The 22,313-nt window shown below is 45.2% G+C and overlaps 1 protein-coding gene across 1 annotated transcript in view; it reads right to left on the bottom strand.

Annotated features, from left to right (window-relative positions):
- Positions 1–930: 930 nt before the first annotated feature.
- IMPG1 (interphotoreceptor matrix proteoglycan 1) overlaps positions 931–22,313 on the bottom strand; it is a 122,245-nt gene continuing 100,862 nt past the window's right edge. Inside the window, 2 exon segments of the mRNA XM_057494270.1 lie at positions 931–1,175; positions 17,096–17,205. Of these exon segments, the coding sequence (XP_057350253.1) occupies positions 931–1,175; positions 17,096–17,205 (355 nt within the window).

Raw genomic sequence — 22,313 nt, 5'->3', positions numbered from 1 at the left:
CCCTCCTGCGCGTGACCAGTGTCTGCCCATCACCAAGAACCCATTCCACGCACCTTCCCTGTGGGCTGCCCCCCTCCTCCCCACATTTCCATTCGCCCACCTTCCTGTCTGCAGCCGATGTGAACTTAGAGAGCTCGCTTTCCCTGAGACCCTCAGAAATGCGCCGTTTCTTCCGTCTGATGGACGAGTTGTCTCTGTGAACTGGCCCTGCCGCTGGGGACCCAGGTCTCAGTCCTTATCGGGCTGCACCTGTAAAGGTTCAATTACCCTTTTATGTCAGAGACCTCCGTCTCTAGAGTTCGCGATTTGTCGCACCTAATGTCCATTTCCATAAAGCTGGCTTCCCCGAAGACATTTTTTGAAGTGTTTTCATATCCTTAAAATAGCTTATTTTTGCGTTAAGATGTTTAAAATGAATTACTCTATGTACCCCTTTGTAAGTATTTATATATTTTTACTAAGCACTTTCCAAGTTTGAAGTACTTCATAAGTGATAGACCATATGCGTTTATTTTATAATCCTGAGAATAAGGACTGTTCAGAAAACTTAGTTTGAAGACTTTTTGACTTCTGCAAAATTTCATTACAGTTTAAAAGATGGCAAGTCATAAAAAAGGAAAATGAAAGAAAAGAAAAAAATAGGACCCCCAAGTGGATACAAGCAGACGGAACAGGGCACTGCCCAGCCTGGCTTTGCACGGCCGGCTCTGCGCGACTGCCCCGGGCCCATCTCCCTCCCAGCCCTGCTTTGTATTGGAAGGCGGAATGACTGAAGCCCCCCGCACTCCCAGGAAGGTGTGCCCCTTTGGCCCTTCCTGGGTGCCGCCCTGCACACCAAGGTCACACGCTCAAAGCTGCCAGCGCGGGGGAGGCGGCAGCTCCGGCAGGTGCCCTCTGGCGGGGCCTCTGACTGAGCCTCGACGGCCTTGCTTAGCCCACTGCCTTCTGAAGCTGCAGACAAGTGGGAAATTTCCAGAGCCGCTCGGCTGGTGGCAGAATCATCGTCTGTGGGGACGTTAGCCCTGGGGTCGGTGCCGCCTGGTCGTTGGGCATTATGTCTGTGGCTCTCTCATCAGTGGGAGGGAAGGTGCTGGACGCAGCAAGGGAAGGCAGATCTGACGCGGAGGTGGAGGTCCTGGTGCGGGGAGGCCAAGAGCTGTTTGGGGACAAAGCTCCTGGGGGCGGTTCACTCCGTCCGAGAACTCCCCCGAGGAACAGAAAGCAAAAAGGAAAGCCAAAGTTAGACCTAAGTAAAAAACTGGCATTTGCACCGATTATCTTTAATGTCATATTTTTAAAAAACAAGAAATGTGTGTGGAAATAGTAGGCGGCTTTATGTCCAAACCCAGGGCGAGGGACCAGTGGGTCCTGTGCCCATTTTATTCAGGCCCAGTACTTCCGGACGTGCCGCTAAAAGAGCACCGGTTACCTGGAATTTCTGGAAAGAGTGTCCAGCCAGCCACAGCACACAGGGCACCGGGCTGTGAGATCCGACTGCGCCACCAGGTGGTGCCAGACCACAGATGGTGCTGGGGTAGAGCTGGGTCCCGCCTCCCCACGGGAGCTCCCAGCCAATCAGCTGTGTGGTTTGGGCCCAGAAATGTTATTCAACTTCCAATCACGCAAGCCTGCATTTTGTGCAGTTGGATTTATTTTGATCCCAGTTATCACGTTTTGGTAGTTGAGCCACTTGAAATTTAAATTATGATTTTCCAAAATTGGATAATCTGAATAACTTGCAAAATGATATAAAGAGGGTAAAGGTGAGGGTGCCACATATAACTTGAACTTCACATTGACCGCATAGGTGCTAAATATTTGATAATATTTAAAGGCTTTTCACTTTTGTATGATTATACTTTGGTGATTTCTACCCCCTGTTTGCACTGCTTTTTTGGATAAATACACACTGAAGTTCACCCTCTTTTTGGTGCAAAATCAAAATCCTAAGTATTTATGAACCAAGAAAGTAGTTGAAGGAAAGTTTCAGGTAAAGAGATCGGTGGGGTATTAAAACATTCGAGAAACCTAAATTCAGAGCTCCTGACAATATTAGGCAGATCAGAAGAGCGCTGTCTGTGATTGCTGAAGGAGCATTTTGGCAAATACTTGGGAAAGCTGTGTTGAAATCCAAATGCCAATGGTGAATGGAGTCGGGGTGCAGGTCCCATCTTGCACCCTCGGTCAGCAGACTTACGGGGGTGCGACCACCCAGACTGAAACCCCTCGTGGTCAACAGCTCTGAGAGGTGGAATCATGTTAGTTTTGTAAAATAAAACCTGCCTGATGGTGGGAAGTACCCAGATGTCAGAGCAGTGCCCTCTTTTCAAGCACCGTGAGTGATTCGATTTGATGTTGCTGAGCCATGGGCAAGTGCGCTGGAACCTGCGTTCCGATGATGGGACCCCTGTGCTGCTTCGGATGCCAACGGTCAGGGAAGAAGCCCAGTGGCAGGTGTCTTCATCTGCTTCTGGCCAGCATCTCATTCCTCACATGCTTCTCACTGTATAGACTTCAGCCAGATTAAATTGTTGGCTATATTGTGTCATCGACCAATAGGAGTGAATTCCTGACCCCTTCCTTTTGTGGCATCTGACCATTGATTTTCTACATTCCCAATAAACCTCACTTAGGTATTTCACTGATAGGAGAGTTGGCTATTTCAATGTAGGGCTGCTAGATAAACCACAGGATTCCACTGGAAAATACTTACACCAAAAAAGTATTTGTTGTTTATCTGAAGTTCAGATTTAACCAGGCATCTTGTCTTTTCTTTTGCTGAATCTGGAGGCCTTATTTAAGTGTGATTTTAAAAGACTTTTACTATTCTCTCCTGGCTTGAGATCAAAGCTACTGTGGCTAGAGTCAATTCTTTTGAAATAAAAATATCATCCGAACCTTACCATCACTTCTAAATATGTTTAAATAATTGCTTTCATCTGATTCTTACATAAAATTAGACATGGTGGTGACACAGGCAATTCCAACAGTAAGTTCTTTACCCTGCAGTGGGATGGTCAAGCATTAAAAACCAAGGCCATTTCTTTCATCATGCGCTGAATAAGTTGGCTTTTAGGAGTCATGTGAGAGTGATTGTGGGGCTCCTGTGAGGGGAGGCCGTGCTGACATGCGCATGTGTGTGACGGGGCCACCAGGGAGAAGCCCAGACGCTGGGTGTGGGATAATGGCTCTTGGCCACTTGCTGGGCAGGACACTTGTCCGGAAGCAAAGGCCCAGGATGAAGTGGTGCAAAGCAAAACGGAGGAACTCAGGTGCGGCAGAAGCCTCAGGTGAGCTCAGCTGGCCACGGGCCACCGTGGGTACAGTGGGGCAGCCAGAAGGCCTGCTGGTCGCCGTGGAAGGCAGCGCAGAAGATGGGCAAGGGCAGAGGAATGGATACTTTAAGTGCTGCTAGATGGGGAGATACATGCACATACATGCATATATACACACACATATAACATGTGTAACATGCATGTATATGTGTTATATATATATAATATATATATAAGGGATATATATATATGTATAGTAAATATAAGCATCAACTGACTGCCTATTTTATGTTTAAAAATCTAAAAATAGATTCTAATCTCCTTTAGAGTTCAAAGTGGCATGATCAGCATTTTCTTAATTTTATATCAAACAAATCCATCCTTTTGGCATATTATATAGAAAGTAAATGTGTCTGTTATTCATTCATTAAACAAATAGATATTCAGAGCCTACTGTGTGCCAGGCACTGTTCCAGATGCTGGGACGTATCACTGGACGAAACAGATAAGTTTCTGGTCCCAAGAAGCTTACTGTTCACCAGAGGAAGACGGAAAACAAGCAGAATAAACAGTGGGCAACATGCATACAGCAAGTGGTGATAAGTGCTGGCGAAATGAAGCGAAGCAGGCAGGGGCAGGAATGTCGGGTCTGCGATCGTACATAGGGAATATGATATCTGAGAAAGACCCTCAGGAGGTAGGAGAGTTCAGCCTCGGAGCGAATGCCAATGACAGCCCAAGACGCTGGGTGTGGGATAATGGCTCTTGGCCACTTGCTGGGCAGGACACTTGTCCGGAAGCAAAGGCCCAGGATGAAGTGGTGCAAAGCAAAACGGAGGAACTCAGGTGTGGCAGAAGCCTCAGGTGAGCTCAGCCGGCCACGGGCCACCGTGGGTACAGTGGGGCAGCCAGGACCTGGTCTTTGTGCCCCAGGAACAGAAACCAGGATGGAGGTTCATAGTATCGGCCGGGAGCGAGGCTGACTAAAGGCATTTTGAAATAGACGAAGTCTCAAGAAATTCCCTGCAGGCACCCTTTCCTAGGATGTTTTCACCTAAAATGACTGGGCAAAGACCAGAAGATGACTGGTTAGCCAGAGACGGGTAAGATTCCTCAAGGGAGGAACAACCTAAGACAGGCACAGTCACAGGGGGGCCATCAGGAGAGAAATTGGGGATCAACAGAGGTGAGGCTTAGAACCTCACCCCCCTGTTTTGAGAGAAATCTTCTGCATCCGTGGATGTTTTGTTGCCCTTGTCTAGCTCGGATGAACACTCAGTCTATAGGCACAGACCTGATCATCTACATTTGCCCTCTTACAGCACTAAATTATGTTTTCTACCTTTATCTTGCATCTACCTACCACTTCAGCATTTTATTAAAAAAATAATAATAATAAGGGAGAAATGTGGGATTCACATATAAATCAAGTATAAAAATCAAACGAATAATCATATCTGACTTGATTGTTTATAGTTCATGATGCGTGATCAAAACCGAAACCGAAAATTTCTGTGATGACTGCCCTTGCACTTTTCACCATGTAAGAACTTATTCACTATGTAAGAACTTGTTCACCATGTAAGAACTTGTTTGTTATGCCTCAGAAGATTGGAGACTGTTGAGAATTAGGCTTGGGGTGGATTAATGATTGTGCATTGAGTCCCCTATACAGAATTTTATTGTTGTTAACAACCATTTGATCAATAAATATGAGAGATGCCCTCTCAAAAAAAAAATAAGATTTCAATATAAAAAAAAAAAATGACTGGGCAAACCAAGAAGTAGGGAGGAACGGGGTACTGAAAAGCTTAGGTAGATCTCCAGGAAGGCAGTGAAGGGGTCATTCAGGGAGCGAGGTGCCCGGGTGTGAAAGCCACCAATTAGGGTTGGATCAGTCCCAAAGGACAGACAACGGACTGCGTGCATCAGCAAGCCCCCGGCCATTGTTCCACGCTTCTTTAGCTTGGCAAAAACGCCGGAGGAGGGGCACCAGGGGGTGTCTAGCTCAGGAGAAAGGCCGAGGAAATCCTCAGCACATTAGCAAAGGGAAGTCCCCGGGGTCAGGTGTCCCCAAGGCCTGGGGAGTAGGGGTTCAGAGAGAAAGGGAGGGGAGACTCTGAAAACTAGAAGTGAGAAGTTACCTGATGATGGAGAATTATACTGGAAGTTTCAGTGGGAAGTTTGGGAAGAACTGGCAACAAGACAAAGAAAGCTAAACAAACAAAAAACACTAACTCCAGGAAAACAAAAAGGAAACAAAGAACAAATAGATCAGCTGTAAATATATATTATAAAGAATAATAATTTAAATATGTAGTTACTTTGATTTAATCATAGTTATCACCATATTGACAGGCTGATGTAGAAGCAGAGAGGATAATAGTGTAAGAAAGTCAAACTTTTTATTTACAATAATAGGAAGACAATAAATGCTATATAAAACTGATGACTCAAAAGATTTGTATTATTTAAAATTATGGGAAGAGTAAACGCCAGAAGAAATAGCTACCTGAGTAAAAAGATATTACTTCTGGTAAGTGGAAACTGCCCAGTGGGAGGTGTGAGATAGCCAAGTGCTATGTATTTGTCAGAATACTTTAACATGACCTGACTTAAAAAAATAAAACTTTATTTTGAGACAATTTTATCTTCAAATGTAGTTTTAGAAAATAATAGAGTGGCATCAGTGAAAATGGCAGAGTAAGAAACTGTGAACGTTGTTATCCTTCACCCTGGGAAGTTACTGCCAGTAAGGAGCTGTGATATGATAAGGAACACAATTTGGTCTCTGCTTCCAGTTGCTGACAGAGCTCCTGAAGCCCCGTAATGTCCTGGTGACAGGAGCGTCTTCTGTTCCAGGGGGGTGGCCCTCGGTGGGCCCCTAGCTAGTGTCAGGATGGGGCCGATCTGCAGTGGTGGAGCGCAGCCCCCCCGTCACACGCGAGCCCTTTCTATCTTCGTTGTGCGTAACATCTCTGTAGCTTCCAATGCAGAATCAGCCCATTCAGGAAACTGGGGGTACGCTCTTAGTAAAAGAGCCCCTTTATGTCTTTCCCTTGTTTGTCAGTGGCCTTCACAAATTTTGTGACTGTCTTCTCTGAATAAATGAATATTTCAGGGCAAGTGAAGTGATTGTGACATGGATGTGACTTGCAGCGATGTGGCAGCTTTAACAGCATGGTCATGATTCAATTCGACACGACTTCTGAATTGTTTATTCCAAGGTTATTGAAAAAGTTGTGCTTTTCCAGCTCTGACTTACAAAGTGAATAATATATTTTTCTCTATATTAATAACTTTGTATGTATCTAAGGAAATAATAAAGATTAAAATAAAAAGATGTGAATTTGAGACTGGGGAAAGCATACAAAATATTAAGTGGTAGTCAGCCTCTAATGAGGTCATTGATGATCCTTGCCTCCCGTCAGTCACATCCCTGTACGTCATTCAGCCCCTCTCACGCTGCATAGGGCTGACTTCCACAGAATGCCATGGAAGTGATGATTAAAAGGTTCTGGTATCTAATTTCAATGTGGGGGAGTTTGCTCAAACCACTAAGCAATTCTCTGACACCAGCTAGGTGTCCTACAGTAGGACTCAGTTCTGACCCTGTCAGCCTGGAGGCAGCATGGGGTCCCACAGGCTACCTGCTCAACCAACAAGACCATCCTCCGCTTGAGATGCCAGTCACACACCCTGGTCACAGGCTCCTGAGAACCCCTCCTCGGGTCCAGTCAATTTCTAGAAGCTCCCTGAACTCAGGAAACCTGTTTACTTGTTAAATAACTGAAATAACAGGTTTACTGCAAAGGATGCAGATCAAGAGCCACAGGCAGAGAGAGCTGAGGCCGTGAGCAAGGGGCGCTGCCCTCATGGGGCCCGGGGCCTGGCACGCCAGCTCACGGAGGATTCTAGTGCCCGCTAGGAAGAGCTCCACACTCCCTCCTTTCGGGGTTCATGGAGGCCTCTTTGCATAGGCGAGTCATCAAGTCACTGGTCATTGGTTATTGATTCAGCCTCCAGCCTCCCTCCCCTCCCAAGAAATGAAGGGGTGGGACTGAAAGTTTGGTTCCCCGGGCAACCAGCCCCCATCTTTTGTGTGTTCCAAAAATCATTCCATTAGCATAAACCCAGTTGTGGTGGAATGGGGCTTGTTTTGAATAATAAGACACCCATTTCATCTTTCTGGCTCTGAAGGGATTTCAGGAACTGAGGACAAGAGACCAAATATTATAACACAAGATGCTCCCTTTGCTCTTGTCGTTCCAAGATTTTCAAGGTCTAGGGTGCTGGGAGCCAGGAGGTGTGGGTGAAGTCCGGGCACATAGACACACATTGTGGTCGCTTGAATGACCAGCTGTTTATGTCTTATATGTCAGATATTGCAGTGCTGTATGATTCTGAGGCTAGCTCATGAAACATTGTTTCTTCTACCTGCTCTCTGGAATCAGTTATTCCGGAGGGGATAAGCTGCTGTGTGGTGTGGACACTCAAGCGGCCGTGTGGAGAGGTCCACGTGAGGAAGGACAGAAGACTTCACGCACCTCATCTGCCAGGTATGTGAGTAGGTCACTTGGAAGTGTCAGGACGGAGTTCGGTTTGATGACGCAGGGAAGTTGATGGAGACGTGAAACCAAAGTGAAGACAGGAAAGTGAGATTCTTTGCCATTGTCACAGAGGGACAGAGTGGGCGGCCTACGGTGAGACAGGCAGGCTGCCTATGGTGAGGCTGCCTTTATGGCGTTTTTGGCAGGGCAGAGAAGTCCTTGACCGACGATCCCTGGCTTTGGAGGCCTGGTCTAGTTGGCACAATGAAGACGTGGGCTGTGCTCTGATGTTTTTCTTTATCTGGGGAGTGTCTGTGCTTGGAAGCTTCTTGTCTGGGGGATGTCTTCACATTCCAAGTCACTCTTGCCCTTGAAACTTCAACCAATTAACTCTGTGCAGCCTTCTGGCTCTCTGGTTTTATCAGGTTAACTCTTTGAGTCCCTTTTCGTGGGCTTTACTGGCTTTATTCTCTCTCCACCCTGCTCATGTCCATCTTTCTGCCTAATGGAGTGTGTCCATCAACCCCTTCCAAGTCTTAAGAGGATGGTAGCCTTGATTGACATCTTGATTGCAACCCAGTGAAAAACTCGAAGCCTGAACTATCCAGCTCAGTCACTCCTAGATTTTGGACTTATGGAAACAGGGAGAGGTGATAAATATTTATTGTTGCTTTAAGCCAGTAGGTCATGAGTTGATTTTATAAGCTGCAATAGATAATCTATACACACAGAAGTCATAGGGTTTTAGATCTGAAGTCTTTGACTCTGGCTTTTACCAGAGTGCCACAAAGAATTTGGCTTTTGGTTTAGGATAATTATTTTAATAAGTATGCTTCTTATATTATAGGAATGCATCATAATTTACATCAAGTATGCTGAATGATTATACAGTGTTCTGATTTGCAGTGGGGACATCGGTACCAACCTATTTACAGGGAAGCTTTCAGCAGAAGGTGCACATTTGTATCTATGGTAGAAAGAAGAGTGAGTAGAAAGAAGGACAGAGAGAAGACATAAATCGTACATTCAGGTATAATGATTTCTAGTACTGGTCTTGCCACTCTGTATTGCATTTACCTAATCTACACAGCAGGACCCCGCTGTACAGTTGTTCCCAATCTATATAACTCAGTACCCCCTTTATTCTAACCAGTATTTTTTAATGCCCTTTTAATGACCCTGATTTATAATAACATCATTTGCATTTCAAAAGGCATTACAGCACCATAAGACACAATAAAGCAGTTAAATGCTTATACTCATAAAGATATATAAAGATCTATACACATCACTATGGATTCCACAGCAGCAAAGGCAAATGGATTCAGATGTACTGACAGCATACATACCATGGTCACCACTGTCAGTGATTTTCTGAAATGGTGGTTAACCCTTAGTAAAGTTCAAACAAAACAGAACACAATCTCCCCTTAATTTTTACACATTAGTTGCATTCCTAAAATAAGTTAAGTTAAAATTTTGCAAAACATCCTTTGCAAATTATATGTATATCAAAAAAGAAGTGTCAGGAAAAAATGTGAAAGACTTCGTTTCTTATCTAGTGCCACTTCCAGGTCATCTGATTTATAGGAACCTGTGCTTTTCATTGTCTTGCAATCTGTTAGTTGTAGTGTACTTATAGTAATGAAAATTAATCTTGTCCATAGAAAGGCAAGGATTTTCATTAGGTGGAATATGATTGCTTCTTTCCCTGTGGTTATCGACCAGTTTTGCATATACTTGTAAATTTATTTCTCCATTTCTAACACTGAATGTGTGTTGTTTGAATTCTCCTTTGAACTGGTTGTAACGTCTTGCTTGTTCCCTCAGTAGTTAATTTGTTAGGCACAATCTTCAACACACATTCATCTTCTAATTTTATGAGAGTGATGATTTTACCTTTAAATACAGCTTTACTTTAATAAGAATTAAGCTCTGGGCTTAGAAATTTATAGTTTTTTTTTTTACACACATGTATGTCTAGCAAGATATACAGAAGTCTTGTGGGAAGCAGACAATTCTTTGTTGTGTAGTATCGTCTATTACAGAATTTCACTAAAAATTCGCAGTTATTACAGCATTATAATTATACTGTAGCAACTAAGAAGTTCTCCCTACCCCAAATTTGCTGGACTCACTCTGCGGGCATCACCATCCCACTGCTGGCAACGTTCAATCTTACCTGAGCTTTCCTAGCAAATAGCTGAGGTTAAGAATCCCCCACCTCAACCATTTTGCTTTCTGAAATCTCTCCACCCTCTTCTTGTTCTGGGAAAGGGTGAACTGCAGAGCATCAGCCCCGCATGTAACTTAGGTAAGACTCGTGTTCTCCGCTCCTCATGACCCCATGGACCCACAGATGGCTCTCTTGTTTATTTGCCTCTATAAAACTGCAGCCCACTTCTTTTCTTTGAGACATTTCTCATTAATGAACGTTCCCCCATTGTAATGGTCTGAATAAAATTGTGTCCTTAATTTGTCTGGTATATTTCATTTTACACACTGCTCTAAACTCTAACGCTACCAAATTATATGTATATGTGCATTCTTCCTTCATTCCCGAAGTCATTGTTCAAATATTCATTCAACATCTAGTATGTGCCAGTATAAAATGGTGAAAAAATTTAAATCAACTGCTAGAGATGCACTTCCGGTTGTTTCAAATGCACGTTGGCTTACGGTCACGGACTTGAGTGGCACACCCAGAGAAGAGGAACTTTCAGTTAATGCAATGATCGTTTTTACAGGGAATCAGTGGAATTATTGTTAATAGTTGCTGGAATTCTGCCTTTTTCTAAAACTAAGCTTTCTGAAAGATGGTAACCATGCCTATCCTGGTGAGCATTTCTTAATGTAGCTAATCATCAAATCACTATGTTGCATACCTGAAACTAATATAAGATTATATATCAACTATACTCAATTAAAAACAAGGCAAAAAATAAAAATAAAGTTTCTAGAATATTCATGAAAGCATGAGAGACCAGTAAAAAAGCATTGGATGTGTAATATTTGAATATTTGATTCCACTCTCCTTTTACTTCACTCAGACATTCACTTAACAAATTGAATAATTAAATAAGAAAGCTGATTTTAGGAAAACCTGAATTTTAAAGGATGTTCAGAGGCTTGGTTTTTATGCACAGTTGATTTACTAGTAAATGAAAGAAATGCAGTGTGGATGAGAATTTTGGAGGATGCGCATTTTCTTTTGGAAGTAAGGACTTATAAGATTATAAGTGAATCAGGTCTACATGGAGCATTTCTGTTGGCTTGGATGTCTGTTGCCTGAGGGCAGAGCCTTGCTCTTCTGATTTGGAGCACCTTCCACCGGGTACTTTGCACGTGTCCAGTGAGGACTCACATTTGGTCTGTGAATGAGAAGCTGGCAATCAGGGGTCAGTTAGTGGTGGTTAGTCACTGGCATGTGCCACACTCCTGTATCAGGCAGAGAAAGTGCATTGAAGAACAGGTCTGGTTTTGTCCTGTGCATATCTGGACTGAAATGAGTTCTGTTCAGAGTATATCTCTGATATCCTGAGAAGTTAACGTAGTTTAGTTTGTGCTAGGAAAAATTGTGAAAGATTGGGAAGTGTGTTTAAAAGTTATTGGGTATCTTTTCAAGGACATCCTAAGCATCACCCAGCAGACCTTTGGGGGTTATCTAACTTCAGAGAATTCTACACCTCCAAAAGCTATAGGAAACTAATGGGAATGCAAATGATTCTAGTCTGTAGAGATGCAAGCAAATTTTATCTGATGGAGATGCCATTAATTTCCTTCTTGTGGAAGAAACAGTTCTAGACATTATATTTTATTGGTGCATATATTTTGAACAAATTTGTGTCAGCATTCCTGATTGCCTATATCAGGGGTGGGCAAATTTTTATGTCAAAAGAGATAAATAGTAAATATTTTAGGCTGTATGATCATGTGGTCTCTCTTGCAACCTCTCAACTGTGCTGTCGTGGCTCTAAAGTGGCCATAGTCAGCCAATGGCCACATTCCAATAAAACTTAATTTATGGGTGGTGAAGTTGAATTTCATGTAATTTTCACGTGTCACAAGATGTAATTAAAAATTTTTTTTAAGCCATTTAGAAATGTAGAAACCATGCATAGCTTGCAGGCTGCACATAAACAGATGGTAGGCTGGATTTGACCCACTGGCTGCAGTTTGGGGACCTCTGCCCTGTTTCGTCTGTTCTTTGGAATCTCTTTAGAATCAACTGTAACATCTTATTGGTTCCCTCATTAACTAATGAGTTAAATAAAATCCTTGACATGTATTATTGTCTATTTGAATAGAGTCATGATTTTATCCTTTTAAAAATTATTCTTTAACATTTGCCAATGGCAGCTAATGGAATACAGTTGAAGTATTTGGAGAACATGAATTAAAAGATGGAGATTCTCTGCCCTGAGTGAGAGTTAGAATCCTGGAAAAATTTTAGAACACTGTCACTATCTGGGGCCTTCGGCAAAGGGATTGAATTAGACCTTTACAAGATGGCCCCTGCACTGGTATGTTTGAAAAGTTTTTCAGGTGATTTAATGTGCAGTCAGGACTGAGAACCAGTAAACTTGAGGAGATTGTATTTTTAAAAAATTCTTGGTATCCCAAAGGCAAGTTGTTATTTTAAGACAGACAACATACAATAAATAATGGCTAGAACTCTTGTGATAATAATGTGTAATATTCCTTTTGTTTAGTTTGTAATAGAAAGATCCAATTATATAACAGATGATCACAATTGATTTAACTACTCTCTTCTTACAGTTTTTCTAATTGTTTGGAAATTGGCAAATTAAGACTATCGCCAAAGACTTGAGCAGCAATTTTACTTATTGAAACCTCATTTTATTTCATAAAGAATTCAAGGTGGACTGAAGACCTAGCAGTGCTAATAACAACCTATAAAGTGTTATGATTCTCTATGACTTTAGAAAACTACCTTATTATTTTCTTAGTTTTTTGGATGGGGAGACTTGGAGAGCTTTTTTTTTTAAAGCAGGAACTCAGTTCTCCAAATCTTTGAGTTCTGAATGATTTCCTGGTGCCCTCACTAACCGTGGTGGCTCAGCTACAAAATACCATGTCATTTTATTCCTTCAAAGTATTTTCACATATGTCATCCAAAATAATTCTCAAAAGTTTGAGTAAATATTATAAAAGGTACTAAAATTGCACACAATTTGTAACTCATTTCCCATGCCACACCCAAACTTTTCCCATTATTTGATTCAGCACCAATTACTTAAATACTCAGTGAACAGAAGCCTTTCGATGGCGTTGTTGTGGTTCCCCTGCGTCTGCCTCACGTGCTGTGTGTGCCTGGCCGCCTCCGTCCTGACGCAATAACTAAAGTCACATGAAGTACAGCCTCTCTGCTGCACCAGAGCCCTTTGCATCCAAGATCACGCCTTTCTGTACTTTCTCCCCTTTCCCTTTTAATGAGTCCCAGCGTCTTCTGTCATAGCTGACATATTTTGTTATTGCTTCTTTTCTTTACACGATTCCTTATTTCATTTTTGTCTATAACATCCCTTCGAGAAGGGCAAGGTAGACATCATTACCCCATTTAGACAAAGAATCTGAAGCTGAGAAAATCTGAAAGTCCTAGTCAAAATTAACTTATTACAGGCTCATTGCTAAAGCTTAATTTTCCTAACATACCTATTCCATTTCCATAAAAAAACCTGTTGTTGGTGTTTTCCTCTTTGCCAGGATTGTGTTCATTCACATATGTATGCCTACTTGCATTCGTTCAAAAAGAATTACTGAGTATCTACCACCTGCCAGGTACTTGTAGGGCACTGGGGCAAGGGCGGTGAGCAGGGTGGACACCTTCCCCGCGTTGGTGCTGGCAGCTGCTGAGAATGTGGCGACAGCTCCAATTTACTGAGCACCTTTGATGCCTGTATGTTCCTGGACCTGAAGGTCACATCCACGTTATGAGCCGATATCACCCCCACTGAGCAGATAAAGAAACAAGGCCTAGAAGGAGGAGCTCAGAGGGTCGGTGAAGAGCACAGAGTGAGGCCAGCGTTGGGGCGATGCAGCCATGCTCTCAAAGAGAATCTGATGGCGTAGACCTGACGTGGGCAGCAAAGGACTGAATGGGAGGGGACGGGAGGGACTCTCAGGGAAGGGGTGCTGCTGAACCTCTGAGGATTTCAGGCTCCTCACTGCGCAGAACAGTGACCCCGCCAATCGGGCCACACGGATTTACTAATATGAGTAATTTACTAATAATTAGATGATACAGAGCAAAAAGTCAGCTTTTTACTTTCTAATAATGAATCTTTAAAACACGTAAAATCCCATTTTCCAGATGGCATAACTGCCCTCAAGTGTCAGGAGAGGCAGGTCTGCCCACAAGACCGCCCCCCGCCACCCCCCGCGTTCGGTCAGGGACGGTCCGGCAGCTGAGACCAGAGTGACCGCTGAGCAGGGGCGCAGAGGGACCTTTCAGAAAGGGGAGCACAGACTGCAGGCATTCCGAGTGAAGGACGATCACGGCAGGTACATCTGAACAGTTGTGAGTCTAATTTAGCAAAATCTTGTTTATAGTCCTCATAAAATTTCACAATAAAAGATTAATTGTACTTATTAGCAATAAGCTTTGTCTCAGAATAGCTGCTAACCCTGTTCAGGCCTAGGCCTTGAGGAGTTTGGTGCTGAAATTAATGAGCTGGATGGAAAAATCCAAGCCCCGGAGAGTCTGCGTCCTCAGGGTGAGGAAGAGCAGGTGAAACCGAGTCAGGGGGGCCCTGGGTCCCACACTGAGCGCGGGGTCAGCAGCCTGGGTTCCCCCCGCAGAGCGGGCGGGTCTCGCTGTCCACGCCTGCTGTGCTTCAGACGCGGTACTTTCAGACACAGTCACCTGGAGCGGTGAGTTATTACAGAGATACACCACAAAGTAAGCAGATTTGAAGGAGAAATTGAGGTCATGAGTGTAAAAATAGGACAAAACATTAGCTATGTGTACAAGGTTAAGTTTCCCTGACTTAATACCGTATGTCAAATCTCAGGATGTCTTTTCTCATTTACAGTCCATAAAGTGAGGAGCAGAAGAGCTACCCTGTGCAACTTATGGGACGCTTTAGAGATTAGTAAGAGGGCACAAAAGCTGTGAAAGTGTCAGCGCCCACGTGCAAGTTACAGGTCAGCACCAGTGGAGCGGCGGCCAGGTGTGCCCACCATCTGCCTGCAGCCTGGCCCCCAAGAGAGTTTCTCAGAAACTCAGCTTTGCCCCCCTGCCCCCCACCCCCACCTACGGAATCAGAAACCCTGGGGGAAGGGCCTGCAAGCTCTGCCCTAAGAGCCCGCCGGGGGCATTCCGCCCCATGGGCACCTCTGATAACGGGGGTGGGGGAGGGGCTCTGTCACTAATTAGGGGAGGATTTACAGGGACCGAGGCGCCGTGACGCAGCCCAGCCGGACCCGCCCGAGCAGGACGCCCGACCCCCTCCTGTCCTTGATCTTCCAGGGCTTCCTTGTTATATTTTGCTGGTAAAGACTTGGGTCAAGAAGAGCTGCATGAACATTTATGTTTAATACCCAAATCTGGGAAATCCACAGAAGGGAGACTTTTCTTTAGAATTAATTTGATTAAAGGAAAGGAAATTCAACTCTGAAGAGTAAGAAATCCTCAATGAGATCACACTGAAGTTCCTTTAGAAATGTTCTTCCCTTCGACATTTAAAGTGCTTTTTATATCAGTGAGTGCCATTTGGGAAAAAAATGGCATTTTCTGCTGTATATCTATAGAGCTTGCTAAAAAGCAAATACATGTTAAAAAGCATATTTGAATTTCTAGAACGCTGTCCATTCACGTGGTTAACATCTTTCTTTGCTTATACTTCTTAATGGAATATGAACCCCCATAGGAAGAGTGTGTGGCGGTTTCAGTGGGTTTTGCCAAGTTACGGTTGCAGAAGATACTTGTGTTTCAGTCACTAAAACAACCACGTCCCGCCTCAATGCAGTCTGTAAGTCGGCTCTGTAAATACTTATTTTGAGGATAGGATATTCCTAGAGTACCTCATATTCTGTCAGCTGGAGGGGGTCATTATGTGCAAAGAAGGGAAGAATTCAGGAGGCTGTTTCGAGATGTCTGTTTTTAAAAGATAGTTTAGAAGCATGAATGTTTTGGGGGATCTTTTATAGTTCTCGCTGGAGCGAGCTATTTCAGACTCAAACCTCTAAGCATTACTCACAGCCAGAGAACAGCAAAATGCGCTTGAAATGCATTTAGTGCCTTCAAGCTCTGGCTGATTTCATGCCCTTGAGATTGACGATTGTACCCAAAATATGATATTTCATCTGGTTCTATTTTTACAACAGATTCTGAAGAATTTGCGAGATTTATTAAGAGTAATGAACTGTACTTGAAGAACTCATAACATAATCATATATGAATATTCAGTCATTAAAAAAAACTTCACCTCCTCAAGACCTTGCAGGTGGCTATGGGGGAAGGATTTATAGCTTCCTGCGAAGGCTGAATGCACAGGGAATGTGACCATTACGGGAAAAATCTGAATAATTCAGGCAATAGTTTATTTATTATCTGAATAAAGAAAATGTATTCATACTCTCCTTACCTGCTGCAAAGAATGCCTGAATCATTATTACCTTTCTGAGCATATCATCTCTTACTACTTTTAACTTAACATTTTAAGTGTGGTTAGAAGAGGAGGTGTCACACTGACGAGGCTCAGGTTTTGTGCTGGTGGCCCTGCGTCAGCCACAGCACCTCATGATCCCCACTGCCAGCCAAAGAAAGGCTGGAGCAGCCCCCTGTTTAAAATCCAGGGACATCATCATCATTAATCTATACCCATCTTCTATCACCCATCTCTCCATCTGTTCATCTAGAGGGTGTCCCTGGGGTGGAGGAAAACAAGACAACGGTGAGGGTCAGTGTGAAAAGACAGAGCGAGGTTGCTTCAGTTCAAGGGCAGCGGAAGTGCGTAACTACATCAAGAAGATGTCAGCGCTACGTGGGGGCCTCCAGGTGGTCAGGCTGTTCCTTACTCTACCGAAACGGATAGATTCAGGGACACGAGGAGCTATTTCCCTGGGAAAGTAAGCGATTCTATGGCACCGTTACAGTAACTTACTGCACAGGGAGCGAGCCTCCTGTCTTCCATGAAGTGCAAATAACAAGGAGATACTTTTGAGGTCCGGCGATGTGTGTGTGGCCCTCACACTGGGAAACGAGGTGACTGGACCTTCGCTAGTACCGGATGAGCAAAGCCTCACGGTCCTGCGCACGGTTCCTGCTGCTGGTTGACAGGGCCCCTGGGTCTGGGCTCTGAGCTGACCCGGCGTTGTGCCCTCCGGTCTCTGGCTGGGTCTGGCGTCCATGAGCGCTGCAGGCAGAGGCGGGAAGAAGGGGGCCGTGTTCCCTCCTCCCTGAGTGCCCCACGCCTCTGTTCCAGCGACAGGTCCCTCTCTGCCGGGTCCCTGCTGCCCAGGACAGGCCCCTCTGTCCCGCAGTGCGTGGGGCTTGGGGCCTGGCAACACCCACCCCTGGCGCCAGGAGGCAGCGCCGGTAGCCGTCCTGGCCTCTGCGTGCCCCTGCCTTCCCTTTGGGCTTCTCTGCTCTGCGTCCTTCTGAGGAGCACATTCTTGCATTAAATTCTGTAAATAACAGTTTGAACCATTATAAGCTGCCAATGTTTGACTGTTTCGAACTATAAAACTGGCAACCTGATGCCTGACCCAGTTTCTGCTTTTTTCTGGGTAGATTCTGACTGCTGGGGGTCAGCTAAGGAAGGGCCCTTCCCACCAACAGGGGACCTCAAGCTGCTGGCCCTGGCAGGGGTGACTGAGACGTGAAGAGCACAGGCCATGCTGGGGTGGCCAGGGCCAGGGGGCCATGGAACCACCTGGCCTGAGCAGGGAGTGGGCGCCGGCGGCCGGCACTTTCCATCTGGGCTGGATCAGAGACCGTGATCTTAGGTAGATGGGCTGAATTGTCAGGGAAGAGAAAATAGAGCTGATTTCAGAACCCTTCTGAAACGTGTTACGTTTCAATGAATGCTTGGAAAAATTAATATATTTCTCATCCAAAATAATGCCTGAGTGATTTACAGCAAGTCCTTTCACTGCCCTTGTGAAATGCTCCTGGTATTGGTTCTGTCCCAGCAATCTGGACTGTTTCAACCCTTTGAGTCCGTTATCTGGCCAGGCTGCTGTATGAAGCTTCAACAGTTTGGCTTCAATGTTGTCTTAGCAGGACGTACTTCTGTTTGTGCTGAGGCTATTAGGTCCCGAGGCAAAAGGAAAGATGTGTGCCCCATGCACTTACTGAAATACCCTCCAGTACTTAGAACCAAATAGAAAAAGTTACCAAAAACACTATGATAAAAACATGTCTCTATATAAAACCACATGTTGTCCAATCTGTTTTACCTCATGTTGACCCTCAGAAGCCTTCCCGGAGGGGTGCAAGGGCCATACAGGCCGGAACTGGGGAATGGGGGATGGGCTAGAAGGGACTCCTCCTATGGGATGGTAACACAAGGCTGTGAAACAAACAGCTTGTCATCGCTAACATTTTAATAATTTTTGTGTTAATTTTGATTTTTAGAAATCTGGAATTTAAATATGATCTTGATTCCTGAATTTATTTGCTTGTCCTTAAATGTTGTGCTGAGGCTAGTGCCCCACCAGCCCTACACCCAGCCCTGCATGGCCGCTGTACATCATGCAGGCTGGGGGGCAATGAATGGAGAACTCATCCATTTGTGCAGAAGGTGCAAACTTAGAAAAACCAAAGCAAACCTACAAGTCAACAAAACCACAGAAGATTCTCGTGAGACAAGGAGTTCCAAATCTTTCATATATGATGAGGCAATGGATTAAATTGCTCCAGAAATGAGACTTTGGTGTAGAATTAAAGCTCAGGAATGTTTTCTCAAAATCATGTTTTCTTTTTCTAGCTGGGAATCAGGGCACTTAGGGATGCGCCCTGCCAGGCAGCAGGCTCTGAGCCCCGTAACGGATATTAAGGCAGTCACGGCCCACGTGAGGCAGGGTGTGCTTCCTGTTTTCCCTGGGTTATGCTTAACTTCCTCTTTGCCTGAGAAGAAGGGGGCTCACTGGGAAGGTGTTAAGTGCCAGGCCCATAAGGATGCAGTGCAGGCAGGCCGTCAGCCGGGGACCCCACAGGTCTCACCCCCTCACTCACCCCCAGAAGGCGGGGAGGGTCTTCTCTCTGGACAGCAGTCTGACATCCAGGTCTCCATTCGGCATTCTCCCTCTCATTTCCATGGATGGTCATTAAAACGCTCAGCCCCGTAGAGCGATCAGGAATCCGGAGTGAAGTTGTTCAGAAGGTAGCAAATTGCAGATCACAGCACAGTAGCCGTGGGGTTCGTCCACCCTGAAAGATGGACCTGCTTCTCCCATTGATTCCACCCTTCTCCTTCCCCTGAGCGGCAGGGACTCCTCCCGCCCGGCCCTGGGTCCAGCCTTACTCTGAAACGGGCTCTTCCAGGGAGCGGCTGTGGCTGCATTCCCGGCTCTCACAGGTCCCCCTTGCCCAGCACCTCCTGCCGCCATTCCAGTCCCAAGGTTTCTGTCTGGGTTCAGCTTGCCCTGCAGCCCTCCAGATCCCACAGTTAAAACAAGGATTTCCCACAGGCAAAGGGCTCCGTCAGCTGTTCTAGTTGCACTGCTTCCATCTCGTGTTCCCTCTCCTGGCCTCCTCTGCCAGTGTTCAGTCAGCTGTATTCTTGCTCTGCTTCTTGAACATCGTAAGGCATCACGTCCAACTCCGTCTGCTTAAACTGAACGTGCAGAAGATGCTAAAAACACAAGTGGGGCACGTGGCGGCTTAGTACCCTGGAGTCGCTCCATGTGTATTAACAACTCGCAGACAAGGGCAGATAAGCGAACAAGTGGACAGAAGAGTGAGGCTCACACACACGCTTTGGAAAGGACTTGACTTAGCCTGATGGCAGCGTGAACTTGGTGACCAGCAATGGAGAGCTGCAATTTTTCTATCTCACTCATTGCCAAGCAAGAAATATTGAGGTAGAAGAAACTGAAGGCCCTCTTATCTTTTGGTTTACTCAGGGGAAAAAGGTGTTAAATTCTCTCTGAGATTAATAGGATCTAGTTAAAGATGAAGATCCCTTCATTTTCCCGGCATTTACATTTTTAGGGCCACATGGATGATGCGACCTGTCCCTTTGAGCAGAAGCACATGACAATTAGACATATGCTCATTTGCCTGTGTAGGCTGACCTTCTATAAACTGACCCTGCATGCAGCCTGCAGCCTGAATGCCTTGGAAATGCAGTCCCATCTCCTGAACACTTCAAGTCAGAGGTGTATTCATGGGCGTTTCTATCTACGTCCCCCAGTCCCCTTGTACATGTTCTTGGTATTTTGGCCCTAGGATTGCTAAGGTGTTATTTCAGGGCAAGAATTGCTTCTGGATTAAATGCTGATCATACTGTAGTCTTGTGATTCTCCACAACAGGACCCAAGGTGACATTCCTTCTCCAGAGACTCAAAGGTGACCTTGTCTGCTCCTGGTTACTCTCTGGCCTCTAACCATTTGAGCGACTTGTGCTGCCTCACACTCTGTAAAATGGGCACAAGAGGGGCAGAAGCATTTGCCTCCCCATCCTGCTTCCCACGTCACCTTGGGTGGGTCAGGATAAGGGAACGCGAGACAGAAGTCCTCATAGCTGTGAATGTGCCCCATCCCAGCCCCTTGAGAAGCGGTGAGTGGTGGGAAGGGGTGCCCGGGGCACCGGCTAGAAGCCCCTCTGGCCCCCTGGTCTGTCAGCCCTTGCCTTTCTCCTCCCGGCTGCCTTCTGGACAGTTTTCTCTCCAGTCTCATTCTATTGCTGAGTGTTTCCTGTCCACCCTTCTTCTACCAGGGGTTCCTTCCAATTCTACAAATACTACCTGTCATCTCTAGTTTTGCAATACATCATCACACCTTTTACACTATGACTAAGGGCATTCCGTTAAGCAACCCTGCTTTGCCTTTGCACCAGATGAATTCTCAGATTATGACCTGATTCTGCCTGTTCTCATCCAGGCTTTGCATTTGCCCTGCTGACCTAGTGTATAAAGCACCCTGCATGTTTTACCTACTATGCTGAGCTCCTTCAAGACATAGCATGATAGTTAATTTTAGGTAAATTAAGCAGTCAAGTTGGCTAGTCCATAGTATCCAGGTATTTGGTCAAAAATCACTCTAAATGTTTCTGTGCAGGTGTTTTTCAAGATGAGGTTAACATTTGAATCAGCAGACTTTGCGTAAAGCAGGCTGTCCTCTAATGCAGGTGGGCCTTGTCCAATCAGCTGAAGGCTTTAATTAAAAACAGCAGCAACAACAACAAAAAACCCAGGGGATCTGGGCATTCTGCCAGCAGAATTCGCCCCTGGGTCCCTAGCCTGCTGGCCTACCCTGAAGATTTTGGACTTGCTAGCCAGCCTCCACAATTACATGAATTTCTTAAAATAAACACACACATACACACACACACACACACACACACCCACCCATTGGTTCTTCTCTGTTGAGCCCTAACACACATACTGAACATGTAACTTCCATGTAAAATTGAACTCACCTCGATGTAAAAGTCCAGGCATTTAAGTGGGGCCTTCATAAGTCATATCAGAAAATCCTATTCTCTGACTTGTACTGATTTTTGAAAGACAAAGGCAGACGGAGGAGAGAGTTGTGTTCCTTAGGCTCTGAACTCTGGTGGGGAGGAGCTTGGTGTCTCCCGTGCAACACGGCTGCCTCTGGGGTGGCCGGTCTCGTTGTGACACAGACGCTTTGACCCGCCCTTTTCTAAAGTAGTCCTTGGTTTAGTTTATTATTAAAAATAAAATCTCTCATATCTCTTCCTTCTTCCCCTCTTTCTCTGCTTCCGCCCCCTCCGCACTCCAAAGCTTCACACCAGATGCGGGCCGAGCCCCTTGGCCGTCCTTTTCATCCACCAAGCGGCAGCCAAACAAACCTGAAGCCCCATTTTCATTACCCCCATTTATTTTCTGAAAACTCAGAGCAAACTCTTGTCTGACTCTCAGAGCCCTGCTGATGTACGTATATCCCTCCCCTACGTATTTCTCTGCATTCGTCTCTGAATCTCACTCCAAATTCTGTATCTCTGGCTCAGGAAACTTGCTCTACCTGGAAGGTCATCTCCCGTCTCTCCAGCAAAGTCCTGTGACCTTTGGGCCCAGTTGCCTTCATCGATGCCTCTGTTTCTCACTGATTTTCCTGTCTTCTGACCTAAGACAGTTACCCACATATGTTCAGTCTAGAAAAAAATGTTTAAACAGTCAGTCTTTACGTTTTATACGGAGAAATCTTGCGTTGCTCCTGTTCCATGTGTGTCGGTCTTGAGTAAGGGAAACAGACGGGAAGTGCTCTGCCGTCTAGCGTGAGCGCCATCTTCCTTTTCAGGGTAGTCCTCTGCTTGTTGCACAGCCCTGCTGG

This window comes from Manis pentadactyla, chromosome 16 (assembly GCF_030020395.1).
Source record: "Manis pentadactyla isolate mManPen7 chromosome 16, mManPen7.hap1, whole genome shotgun sequence".
In the NCBI taxonomy this organism is placed as follows: domain Eukaryota; kingdom Metazoa; phylum Chordata; class Mammalia; order Pholidota; family Manidae; genus Manis; species Manis pentadactyla.
The sequence above is the reverse complement of the archived record's forward strand: the minus strand, read 5'-3'. Positions and strand labels throughout refer to the sequence as shown.